Source organism: Ovis aries, chromosome 6 (genome assembly GCF_016772045.2).
Source record: "Ovis aries strain OAR_USU_Benz2616 breed Rambouillet chromosome 6, ARS-UI_Ramb_v3.0, whole genome shotgun sequence".
In the NCBI taxonomy this organism is placed as follows: domain Eukaryota; kingdom Metazoa; phylum Chordata; class Mammalia; order Artiodactyla; family Bovidae; genus Ovis; species Ovis aries.
Window position 1 is genome coordinate 94,846,122 of NC_056059.1, and position 14,076 is coordinate 94,860,197.

A 14,076-nucleotide genomic window follows, 5' to 3' on the forward strand; every position below is an offset into this window, starting at 1 on the left:
AATCAATAGCTTCCCTTTGAGTTTATGGGTATCAATATCAAAACAATCATATAAGCACCAGATATTAGTCACAGATAATAATCAGAATTATTGCCAGGTGAGGAGAGGAAGATGCTTATCCCTCTAAGTCTGATGTACATTGCTGTCACTCCTAGAGCTGCTTGTACATGGGTACGACATAGGATGTCTCCAGTTAGATTTAATAGTACAGCTTGTTTCTCTTTGAAAGTGTTGGTCACTCAGTCATGTCTGACTCTTTGCGACCCCATGGACTGTAGCCTGCCAGGCTCCTCTGACCATGGGATTTTCCAGGCAAAAATAACTAGAGTGGGTAGCCACTTCCTTCTCCAGGGGATCTTCCCGACCCAAGGCTCAAACCTGTGTCTTTTGCATTGTGGGCAGATTCTTTACCTTCTGAGCCACCAAGGGAGTTTCTCTTTGGATACCTTTAAAATCCCTTTCCCTTATGGCCTTCTTTGTTTCTTCTCTCTCTTCCTTACCCAGCCCTGCCCCTCTCAGCTATGACTTACTTGTTTTAATTCACAAACTGTTGTTGTTGTTCAGTCTCTAATTCATGTCTGACTCTTGAAAACTCATGGACTGTAACCTGCCAGGCTCCTCTGTCCATGGGGTTCTCCAGGCAAGACTGCTGGAGTGGGTTGCCATTTCCTCCTCCAGGGGATCTTCCTGTCTCTAGATGCTGGCAGGCAGATGCTTTACCACTGAGCCACAGGGTAGCCCTCACAGCCTGTGCCTTTGGAAAATAGTATCAGAATTAGATGTTTTTCATTCTCCTGGCTAGTGTTTGAGCTCCTGCTCTCCCACTCACGCATATACCTGACATTAAATGATGACTTGCTGTTTCATAACATGCGTGTGACGAGACTCCATCATCATAATTTAACCATGTAGTTCTGCTTAGTGGCAATATAGAGAAATTATTCATTAGCTAATTTTATGATAGAATATACAGAAGCTCCTTAATAGCCTCGGGACAAAGTACTATAATTTATCAATACCATAATAGGTTAAATTATGAAAATGAGACTTATAAAGCCAAAGGTACAAAAAAAAAAAAAAAAAAGCTGATAACCACATGAGTATAACACTCAGCAGTGAGAAAGAATGAGATACTGAGTTTGAGGACTTTTAGCCTGATTTTCTTACGGCATCTTTGTTTGTGACTTTTCATAAGGTCATTTGCAGCAAGTCCCAGACAGAATTATGAACAGATAAATGAAATGGGAAATTAATTTGGTTTAAATGATACTAGACATTATCATGTACTTCTCCAGCCAAATCACACAAATGACTTCAAATAAAGCTGATAGACCTTCTAGAGACAGGAAGTGGCACACCGCATGCCAGCAGACTATAGAAGCAGAGGATACATCAGTATGCTTAATAGAAAACAGCCAAGATCAGCGAACTGAGCAAACTTTGGTTCTATTCCTTCAGAATTTGAGGTAATTCTTTCTCCTTTTTAAAACTCTTTTTGAGGTATATTTGATGTTTAGTAATCTGCACATATTTACAGTGTTCAATTTTGACAGTCACTTTTATGTCACCATAATTAATAAATGAACATACTCACTCCTTCCTGTTTTGCTTTGTGACCCTGTTAATCATTTTTCCTACCCGCTTCTGCCCACTCTTCATTCCGATCCTCCCTGTGCCTCCTGCCTTCTATTTTCTATACCACTGATTATTGTACTCTATTTTATTTTCTTATACTTTATATTGAATTTGTTATTCTATTTCTAGTTTCTTAAGATTGAAGCTGAGGTCACTGATTTGAAACTTTGTCTCTCTTCTAGGCCTTTAGTCCTAGAAATTTCTAAGTGCTGCTTTAGTGATATGTCAAATTGTGTTATGGTGTATCTTCATTTTCATTATGTTCCAAATATTTTTTATTTTTCTCCTTTGTCTTTTCAACTTGGGGATTATTGAAAAGTTTTCAACTTAGTGTCCAAATATTTGGACATTTAGAAAAACATTTTATTGATTTATAATTCCACTGTTCTCACACGGCGTACTTTATGTGAAATCCTTTTAAATTTATTGAAGCTTGGTTGATGGCCTAAATAAGATATGTCTTGGTAAATATTTCATAGGCTCTTGAAATGAATATGTATTCTCTTACTGTAGGGTGTTATGGTATATGAATGTCAAATTATTTGATAGTATAATTTGGACAATCTATAGTATTGTTCAAATCATTGGTTTTTCTACTTGTTCTGTCAAATGATGAAGAGATATTGAAATCTCTTACTATAATTATAGATTTATCCACTTTTTATTTCAGTTCTATCAGATTTTGCTTTATGTATTTTGAAGCTTTATTAGGTATATAAATATTTAGGATTGTTATATATCTTTAATGAATTGACCTTTTATCACTGCAAAATGACTTTGTCTATCACTGGTAATACTTTTTGCTTTGAAATTTACTTTGTTATTAATAATCACTTCAGCTTCCTTTCCATTCATATGAGTATGGTATATTTTTAAAATCCTTTTTCTTTTTTGACTATTTTGTTCCTCTTTTTAAGAAATATGTTTTTTGGAGGCGGTATGTATTTGAGTCTTCTTTATGAGACAATCTTGCTTTCTAATTGAGGTGTTTAGACCATTTATTGGTATGGTTAGGTTTAAATATATTTTCCTGTTATTATTTTTCACTTTTCTATCTTTTCTTTTCTCCTTTTTCATCTCTTTTTTGCCTTCTTTTGGGTCAAATGAATATTTTTATAGTTCTGGCCTATGCACTAAATTTAATTTTTTGTTTTGTTGTTTTAGGATTTAGAATATTAACAGTGTAACTTCAAATGATATTATATTACTTCTCGTATAGTATACAAACCTTACAATATTTTACATTTCCATTTATCTACTTCCAACTTGATTGCTATTTTTATTTTATATATGCTTAACTCCATAGTGTATTATTAGTTTTGTTTGAACAATCCATTCTTTCTTTTCTGCTAGAAAATAATGCTTACTGTAGTATTCCACAGTAGATTTATCCACAGTAGATTTTATCCACTAGAACTGAAAAGAAAAAGTGGATAAATCTACAATGGAAAACAAAAATTTTCCCCTTTTGTTTCTGACGTATATCTAGCTAAGGCAATTAAATTAAAAGGTAATTGTAAGAAATATTGTTGAAACCATAATATACTGTTTTATATCAATATAAAACACATACTAAAATAATAAATACCAGTTTTTAAAAAAATTTTCTACTGATAATAGTATGTGTATTCATTGCTCTAAATATATGTGTATATATATTTACCCTAAAATATTTATTGTGGTGGTCCACATAAGACTACCCTTCTTATAAACTTCATCAGTGGGTTCTCTATATGAAGAATATAAGTGAAAGTGAAAGTGAAGTTACTCAGTTGCGTCCGACTCTTTGTGACCCCGTGGACTGTAGTCCACCAGGCTCCTCTGTCCATGGGATTCTCCAGGCAAGAATACTGGAGTGGGTTGCCATTTCCTTCTCCAGGGGATCTTCCCAACCCAGGGATCGAACTCAGGTCTCCCACATTGCGGGTAGATGCTTTAACCTCTGAGCCACCAAGTAGAGTACATAAAATGGAGATATGAAAAGAAAAAGCATGCCCTTCTCCCTATACGATCTACATAGAAAAGTAGTGTAATTGGTGAGGCATGTAAAATGTCTGAAGAATTTTGACAAATATCTTTTAGGAAAACATCTAGGCTATGAGAATGCTACATTTCTATTATAAAAACTAATGTTTCCCTTAAACATTCAGTAAAGGTATTGTAGTTTCCCTAATATGTGCAAAAGAGGACTTTGGGATCCATTATAAACAGCAACAGTTACAAGATGTCCCTCAGTTTTAACAGGGTATTTACACCTCTTAAGCAAGTGTATATAGCACAGAGAGCCAAATCCTAGTCCTAAGGGTTAGAAAATGTATGATGAAAAATTCCACAGACTGAATCTCAGTATTCTGTATTTTAGAGGGAGTGAAGTAAGATTTTATGACAGTGGAGGGGTTGATTGTTAGTGGTTGGTCTGACCTTAACTGCCGATGTTAAAAAACACACCAAATATTTCTGCAGCATTTTCTGGTGTAATTTTATTTATTTCCAGCCAAAGGTCTACTTCTAGGGTTCTTGTAAGTCATGAAATTAAGTGTTCAGTAAATGAAGTCAGAGTCTGTTATAGTGTCATCACGCTAAGAGGCAGAATTGCTGGCTTTGTTTCATTTTGTGAAAAGCTCACATCTTGAGAGTCCATGCTTGGTATTATGAAAATATACTTGAGATATATCTTGCTCCAATTAACATTATCATGCTAGTCACTATAAAAAAACCCAACGGCAGACTAGAGAAGTTATTAGATTCACTACTTTCAGAAGGCTGACCTGTAACCCAACCCATTGACTTCATCACAGCTTTCTTCCATGTAGAATAACGAATTTCACTTTCTGTGGCTTTGATCTGTGGTTCAAACCGTTCCATGATGATGGTTGACAAATCCTCAGGCTTAAGGCTCCAGACGTTCACCCCTTCTGCAGCTCCGGCTGCCATGGCAGCTCCCAGGGCCATTGTTTCAGGCATGGAGGCTTTTATTACTGGAATATGCAGAATGTCTGCTTGTAGTTGCATAAGAACTTTGTTGCTTGTCATTTCTCCATCCACCTGCAAATGACTGAGTGGAATTCCACAGTCACGGTTCATGGCATCCAGAATCTCTCGGGTTTGGAAACAAATAGCTTCCAATGCGGCAAAAGCAATATGACTCTTATTGGTGAACTGAGTGAGCCCACAGATGATCCCTCTTGCAGTGGGCTCCCAATAAGGTGCATATAACCCTGAAAAGGCTGGGATGAAGTAGCAGCCATAAGAAGTACCTGCTTCTTTAGCAAGTTTTTCACTTTCTTCTGAGGTTTTTATAATTCCAAGATTGTCTCTCAGCCAGTGAACAACAGCACCGCCTATGGCCACAGAACCTTCCAGTGCATAAAAAACGGGCTTGTTTTTGCCTAGCTTGTAAGCCACTGTGGTCAGGAGGCCACATTCAGAAAACACACATTTATGACCTGTATTATATAGTAAGAAGCAGCCTGTCCCATATGTGTTTTTGGCTTGTCCTTCCTGGAAGCACATTTGTCCTACTAATGCAGCAGACTGGTCCCCCAAGCATCCAGATATTGGCACACCTTCCAGGGCCCCAGTTTTCATTCGCCCATAGATCTCAGAAGAACTCCAGATATTTGGAAGAATGTCCATTGGAATTTCAAAAAAATCACACAGCTCTTTATCCCACTCTAAAGAATGGATGTTGAATAGCATCGTCCTACTGGCATTTGTTACATCTGTGCAATGGATACCTCCATCAACTCCTCCCGTCAGACTCCAGATAAGCCATGAATCAATAGTACCGAAAAGAGCTCTGCCTTCTTCAACAGCCTTTTGAGCTTTTCTCACATTGTCAAGAATCCAACGAAGTTTCACTGCGCTGAAGTAAGTGCTGAGTGGAAGACCTGTCTTGGACTTGACGAAGTTATTATTTCCTGGAATTTTTTTACTAAGAGTCTCAACAGTAGACTGGGTTCTTACATCAAGCCACATCACAGCATTATAGAGTGGCTCACCGGTTAATTTGTCCCAGACCACAGTGGTTTCCCTTTGATTGCTGACACCAATAGCCTTTATGTTGGATATATCGATATTCAGTTCTTGAAGTTTCTCACATGTTTTCTCTATACATTCATTAACAGACTGAAGAATTTGCTTAGGGTCTTGTTCTATCCATCCTTCTTTTGGGAACTCTTGGGTTAATCCCACTCGATGGTGACTAAGTACTTCTGATGTTTTTGAATTGAAAACCACAAAATTAGAGTAGTCCGTACCCTGGACCACTGCCCCCACCAACGGCCCCCCAGCTGCTGTCTTCGGAGCTGCCATGAAACCAGTGGGTCAGCTCAGAGGCTCTGGTGCCGTTTCTCGTTTCCCTGGTGATGGAGGTGTTGGTTGGGGAGGGGCACGCAGGACGTCAACAGCGTCAGGCTCATCATAAGGCGCTGGCGCCATTGACTGCCCGCTGCTCAAGGATACCTTTGCACTTAAAGCAGCGCTGCCTCTTCTCACTTGATTCCTTTGGCCCAGGTTCCACCACCAGCCTCTCAATTATCTTTTCAGTTCAGTTCAGTCGCTCAGTCGTGTCCGACTCTTTGCGACCCCATGAATCGCAGCACGCCAGGCCTCCCTGTCCATCACCAACTCCCGGAGTTCACTCAAACTCATGTCCATCGAGTCGGTGATGCCATCCAGCCATCTCATCCTCTGTCGTCCCCTTCTCCGCCTGCCCCCAATCCCTCCCAGCATCAGAGTCTTTTCCAATGAGTCAACTCTTCGCATGAGGTGGCCAAAGTATTGGAGTTTCAGCTTTAGCATCACTCCTTCCAAAGAACACCCAGGACTGATCTTTTAAGGAGATTTAAACTTTGAAGAGTAAGATATTTACCCACAGAATTATTGTACTTATGCTCATTACTGTATTGCACGGGTCCGCATTTCTGTTACCATTTTCTTTCTGCCTGTAAGAGTTCCTTCATTATTTCTTGTCATGTGGGTTTATTGGAAATACATTTTTAAAAATATTTTTGAATATCTAAAGAGGATTTAATCTACTATTTAAAGATATTTCCTATGGGTATAGAATTCTTAGCTACTTTTTTTTTTCTTAAGTTTCAGTGCCTTGAATCTGTTGCTCCACCCTCTTTCGTGTTGTTTCAGGTGTAAAGTTCATTGTTAAACTTATTTTTTAAATGTCTGAAGCCCATGGGCCACAGCGAGAGATGCTGCAGGCCACAAGACCAATCCAACCAAATATATTTGGGCTTCCTCCTAGCTCCGGTGGTAAACAATCCGCCTGCTGTGCAGGAGACTCGGATTCTATCGCTAGGTCAGGAAGATCCCCTGGAGTAGAAAATGGCAACCCACTCCAGTATTCTTGCTTGGAGAATCCCCATGGACAGAGGAACCTGGCGGGCTACAGTCCACTGCATTGCAAAGAGTGGACACAGCTGGAGTAACTAAGCACAGTTCTTCTCTTACTGTCTTTAAGAGTTTTTTTCTCTTTATCAGTGGTTTTGGTCAGTTTTATGATGATATTACTTAGTATAGTTTTCTTATTTTCTGTGCTTGTGGCTCATTGAACTACTTGGGTCTATGGGATTATGGATTTCATCAAATTTGGAAAACTTTGGGCCATTATTTCTATAAATATGCTTTATTTTCCCTTTCTTCTCTGCTTTAGGGACTCCCATGACATATATTGGTGTTATTCCAGAGTTTACTGATGCTCTGCTCACTATTATAATTATGTTCTCTTTCTGTGGTTCATTTTAGAGAGTTTCCACTGCTATGTTTTCAAATTTACTAGTCTTTTCTTCTCTTGTTTAATCTGCTGCTAATTCATCAAGTGTATTTTTCACCTCACACACTGTAGTTTTCATCCCTAGAAGTTCAGTTGGATTTTTAAAAATACTTACTTAGATTTTTGAACACATGGAATACAGTTAGAATAAATTTAATTTCAGTTTCTGCTAATCCTAACATCTGTGTAAGTTCTGGTTCAATTTTGACTGATTAATTTTTATCCTCCTTATATCTTATGTTTCTCTGCTTCTTTGCATGCTTGATAATTTTTGATTAGGTGCCAAACATTGTGAATTGTTTGGATTGGATTGGTTGGTTTGCTGGTTATGTCTGTGTTCCTATAGGTCTTGAGCTTTGTTTTGGGATGCAGTTAAGTTACATGGAAACAGTTTGATTCTTTTGAATTGTGTCTTTTAGATTTGCTATTAATAGGTGGAGTAGGACAGTACTTAATCTGGGGCTAGTTATTCCCCTTACCTCTGATAAGATCTTTCAGGGTACTCTAGCCAAGGCCCATGAAAAATGATATTTTTTTGGTTGGTGGAAATAGTCCCTATTCCCAGTCATGGGTAAATGCTGGATACTGTTGCCTTTAGTCTTTTAATATGCTTCTTTATATACATGTGCACTGATCAATACTCAACTGAATACTCAAAGGGGACACGCTGAAGGTCTCCAGAGTGCTCTTCCTGTGTAACTCTTTTCTTTCCAGTACCATGTCCTGCAACTCTAACTGCCTTTGTCTCTCTGAATGCTCAGCTATATCTCCTTACTGCGGAGTTTACACTGAGCTTCACCTGGGTTTCTCTTCCCAGTGGTATGTTCTCAAATTTCTCTCAAGTAACTAGGCTGGGGAAGTCATAGTATTCATGCTATTTGTTTCTTGCCTCTCAGAGATCACTATCCTTCGTGGCCTGGTAGTCAGCATCTCATAAACTGCTGTTATGCAATTTTTGACTTATACAAACTGTTATCAAGTATTTTATTCATTTTAAATTGTTTCAAATGATAAATGAAGATTAATCTTTATTACACCATCATTACAAGAGTGGAAGTCCACTTAATAGAAGCTAAAGTTTCAGATCAATTGTAAAGTTGGTGAATAAATATTTATATGTTCATTAATTTAAATTTATGAAATGTCCAGTCCCTGGTGGCTCAGAGGCTAGAGAGTCTGCCTGCAGTGCAGGAGACCTAAGTTCGATCCCTCGATCAGGAAGATCCCCTGGAGAAGAAAATGAGAACCCACTCCCGTATTCTTGCCTGGAAAATCCCACTGACAGAGGATCCTGTGGGGCTACAATCCATAGAGTCACAAACAGTCAGACACAACTGAGCAACGTCACTTTCAATCCATGAATGACAGTTTTTTGCATTGGGCCATAGGCTATACTTTTAAGTTAGCTCAAGGATGCAACTCATTTATTCATAGTGAATCCAATAGAAATAATAGAAAATACCATAAAAATCAGCAGCAATATTGTTATTTTACTATTTTAACTGGATCACATTTTTCTTTTAAGTGAACTCTTTTAAGGAAATCAGAAAAACAAAATTAGCAACCAGACTTCATTTGAATGGTAGGGGATTGAAATAATCAGAAGGTGGTACAGATTTTCCTGATATCTTTGTTAAGTTTTAAAAATCAACCAGAGCTTTTCTAAGCAAAAATGTAGAGAACACTTACTAGTATGCTTATTTACCATACAGTGTTTTAATTCACATGGAACAGACTAAAAATTAAAATTTTTTCTTCCTAAGTATTTGGCAATAGTAGACCTTCTGTATGTAGATTAATACATTCAATAAAAAAAAAAATTTGACCCAAAGTTTCTTCTCTACTTTTTCTCTCTCCTACCACTTCAGTATATACACACAAATATCCCAGTCATATCAGTTTTTGAGCGTGGAATACTTTAAGCGTTTTGTGTTTAAGTAACATACATACATAAAGTCATCAGCTCTGTCTGTAAAGAACTTTGTTTGCATACTAGTTCCACTGTTAATACATGACAGCCACTAAATAATCAGATAATAAGTATCTCAAATTAGTTTAGAAATGAAAGTTGACCAGATTGATTTAACTTTCTTAGAGTAGTTATAAACTATTGATGGACTTAACCAAAGCTGACTAGCAATGCTTTTTGTTTGCTTAAACTAACTCCAGTATTTTTTCATTCAAAACATAAAAACTTGATTATTAGTCTGTAATAGCCTCTCTACATTTTAATTTAAACACCTCTGAAATGATCATTGGCACAACCTTATTTTTTTTTTATTTTTAGTTTTTATTTTTTAAATTTTAAAATCTTTAATTCTTACATGCATTCCCAAACATGAACCCCTCCCTATGCACCAGCCCCAAGCATGCTGCATCCTGCGTCAATTCACATGATAGTATACATGTTAGAATGTCATTCTCCCAAATCATCCCACCCTCCCTCACCATCTTCCTAAATTCCATATATGTGTTAGTATACTGTATTGGTGTTTTTCTGGCTTACTTCACTCTGTATAATCGGCTCCAGTTTCATCCATCTCATCAGAACTGATTCAAATGAATTCTTTTAATGGCTGAGTAATACTCCATTGTGTATATGTACCACAGCTTTCTTATCCATTCATCTGCTGATGGACATCTAGGTTGTTTCCATGTCCTGGCTATTATAAAACAGTGGGATTGCTGGGTCATAAGGTAGTTCTATTGGCAATTTTTAAGGAATCTCCACTGTTCTCCATAGTGGCTGTACTAGTTTGCATTCCCACCAACAGTGTAGGAGGGTTCCTTTTCTCCACACCTCTCCAGCATTTATTGCTTGCAGATTTTTGGATCGCAGCCATTCTGACTGGTGTGAAGTGGTACCTCATTGTGGTTTTGATTTGCATTTCTCTAATAATGAGTGATGTTGAGCATCTTTTCATGTGTTTGTTAGCCATCCGTATGTCTTCTTTGGAGAAATGTCTATTTCTGGAGTTGAGCTGCAGAAGTTGCTTGTATATTTTTTAAACTGGTCAACCACTTGTAAAAGAATGAAACTAGATCACTTTCTAACACCGCACACAAAAATAAACTCAAAATGGATTAAAGATCTAAATGTAAGATCAGAAACTATAAAACTCCTAGAGGAGAACATAGGCAAAACACTCTCAGACATAAATCACAGCAGGATCCTCTATGATCCACCTCCCAGAATGCTGGAAATAAAAGCAAAAATAAACAAATGGGATCTAATTAAAATTAAAAGCTTCTGCACAACAAAGGAAAATATAAGCAAGGTGAAAAGACAGCCTTCTGAATGGGAGAAAATAATAGCAAATGAAGCAACTGACAAACAACTAATCTCAAAAATATACAGGCACAACCTTATTTTTGAGGATGTTATACTTTACTAGGAAATTATTTCACTTTGCATCATATTTCAGACAAATGCAACTCCTGTAATGGTGGACATACTATTTAGAATAGTCCCCCCAAACCAGATATGTCTTGGAAAAGTCTTTTGATGTAAGATTGTTACAATTAAAGTTGCTAAATGAGCTGACTTCCTATTATTATTTATTTACCTTTAAGGTCACTCTTCAATAGTGCATGCTCAGTCACTTCAGTCATGTCCAACTCTTTGCAGTCCCTGCCAGGCTCCTCTACCCGTGGAATTCTCCAGGCAAGAATACTGGAGTTGGATGCCTTCTCCTTCTCCACTTCTATAGTTCAGTTACTTCTTAATATAAAATCTTTTAAATGATGCCCATGCTGTAAAATTTAAAATTTATTTGTAATATGACAGCTATCTTACAAGAGGCTGCTATGTATGAGCTCTGTTTTAGATAATATTATAGTGACATAGGAAACATTCTTCCTAACCTTATTACAATGTCTAAGTTAAGAATAATCTGGACTACTTGTCTATGTTGGCATATCTTCCTTTGTACAAATCTTTTTTAGAGAGCCATTCATTTAATTATTATTCTTCCCCTGTCAAGCCCACTAAATTATAAGTTCAATGAGGGCAGGTATTTTGGCTATTTTATTCAATCATGTATCTTCAGCATTTAGAACAGTGCCTGACCCTGAGCAAAAACTCAAGAAATACTTATTGAATGACTTAATGAGTACCACTATTTATGGTTCTCACTTTACTTAGCATAAACTCAAGTTAATTTTAATTTTGGTTGCTGGATGGTTATTGGTTATTCATTTTGAAATCTAACATAATAGATTGATGAATAGATAAAATAACAGGTAAATGAAAAAATATATAGTAAAATAAGTATTGTAACATATTAATTGTAGAATCTGTGTGGTAGACAAAAGGGTGTTGATTCTTTCAACTTTTCTATGTTTGCCGTTTTTAATAACAAAGTATTAATTTTCCCTCTTAGCTCAGTTGGTAAAGTATCTGTCTGCAATGCAAGAGATCTGGGTTCAATTCCTGGGTCGGGAAGATCCCCTAGAGAAGGAAATGGCAACCCACTCTAGTTTTCTTGCCTGGAGAATCCCATGGACAGAGGAGCCACCATAACAAAATATTCAGTCAGTTCAGTTCAGTCGCTCAGTCGTGTCCAACTCTTTGTGACCCCATGAATCGCAGCACACCAGGCCTCCCTGTCCATCACCAACTCCCGGAGTTCACTCAGATTCACGTCCATTGAGTCAGTGATGCCATCCAGCCATCTCATCCTCTGTCGTCCCCTTCTCCTCCTGCCCCCAATCCCTCCCAGCATGAGTCTTTTCCAATGAGTCAACTCTTTGCATGAGGTGGCCAAAGTACTGGAGCTTCAGCTTTAGCATCATTCCTTCCAAAGAAATCCCAGGGCTGATCTTCAGAATGGACTGGTTGGATCTCCAAACAAAATATTAAGGAAATGTAGTACAAATAAAAAGCTGCAGAACAGTTAATAGAGATCTGTTTCATACAGGTTCTTTGTTTGGAGGGATAGTTGAAAGAAATAAAAGAGTCAATGCCAAGTTTATGTTAATCTGAGAGATTCTGTAGTGGCATAATCTACGTATAGTTGTTTGTCTTGAGGCAACTGTTAATTGTGAATCATTTTTTTGTTAAAATATTAGCACTTTTATCGTAGGAATTTTCTTCTGCTTTTTATAAACCTTGTAAATCTTAGGAAGCCAGCTGCAGGTTTAACGCTTTGTTTGGTTTTAACAGGAAATAACAGGCATTGAAGAGTGCTCATTGAAGAGTACTCTTTTCGGTCTCTAATGAATGAGAATCCATTTTGGAAATTTCGGTTTTACCGAATTTGCATGTATCTCATCTTGCATTTGAGAGTGTGCACCCTGATGGTAAGGACACTGAATTATATCGATTGTGGCTAGGAAATTTAACATTTTTTAGGTTGTGTCATAACTAATGCATCATCACAGTTGGTAATCTTCAAAACACTGACGCATTTTTCTACATGCTGTTCCCAAATGTGCTGGACCAGCTGTTGAGAGCCACACCATCCAATCGCCTGGAAGACCTCTTCTTGGACCACGGATCACCTAACATACTATACCTCTTTGTTCTAAGAAAGAATGGAAAAATTAAAGAAGGCTACCGTGGTTTATTACTCATGTTTTCCCTGTTAAGCACGGGCTATGGGAGTCACTGCATCCACATTAGGAGGTCTTGGCATTCTAGGTAAGCACTCATAACAGACAAGCCAGTGGGTTTAATATTCACAGCTATGAAAGTGATTGTATGAATGCTTGAATTTTGAAATTTTTGATTGTGTGTATGTGTATGTGTGTGAGTTCTTTGTCATTTTCCCAGTGAAAATTGCCCTGACACTGATCTCAATGTTAATGTATTCCTGCTTACATTTGACTTTGGAATATGTTATGGCTAATTATCATTACACAGGATGAAAGATCAGAGCCCTGAGTGAGGTGCTTGGGTTTAGGAACAAAGGGAGGCCAATTCAGCAACCTGGCTGTAGGCCCAACAATTGTAATCAAACATCTTGAAACTGGTGGGGTCTTTGCCTCTATTTTTTTTTTCCTTTTTCTTCCTCACTTTTTGAAAGGGGATAGTGGAAGGGGGTTAAGGGTTTGAAGGGGCTGAAATTTCCCCTTGAACATGATGTCAATATGTTGGCATGTCTCCTTTTATTAAGATGCCATCCAACTGATAACAAGTCCTGCTGTGTTTTACCAACATAAAAAATTAGACTGGAGACCGAGGAGCGGCAGGTGGCTTTTGGCACCAAGAAATAATCACACTTGATGTGGAAAGTAAAGTAAAAGGAGCCATCTGTTCACTGCAGGAGGACGTGAAAAATCACATTAACATATTGTCACTAACATCATGAAATACACAGTTAATAATAAATTTAGTTATCATGGCAAGTCGTGTTGGATACTTTCTCTGGAAATGTAGAATGTGAAATATTCTCTGTCTTGCCCACCACATCTTTTTTTTTTTTTTTTTGGAAAAAAAAAGAAAATAGACATTAAATCTTCACTTGGGATGTGTGTATACGTGACAGAGTTGAAGGGAAGAAAGTGTTTCATTTTAAAGCCTGGCTGTCATTGATTGTTGCTTACTAAGTGAGCAAGAGTCTTTCATGCAAATGGAATGAATAACTTATTTGATTCTGTCCACTTATCATCTACCATGTTCTTCTGGATGTTACCTGGTTGGAGAAAGAGAT

At 37.5% G+C, this 14,076-nt stretch overlaps 1 protein-coding gene across 1 annotated transcript; it reads right to left on the reverse strand.

The window, feature by feature from the left end:
- Positions 1-4,284: 4,284 nt before the first annotated feature.
- GK2 (glycerol kinase 2) lies at positions 4,285-5,949 on the reverse strand. The gene has a single exon (XM_004009938.4). The coding sequence runs from the start codon at positions 5,947-5,949 to the stop codon at positions 4,285-4,287; it is 1,665 nt and encodes a 554-aa protein (XP_004009987.1).
- Positions 5,950-14,076: the final 8,127 nt, after the last annotated feature.

What these genes read in the sequence shown, in the direction of transcription:
- GK2 (XM_004009938.4), bottom strand. Translation starts at nt 5,949, where the DNA reads ATGGCAGCTCCGAAGACAGCAGCTGGGGGGCCGTTGGTGGGGGCAGTG.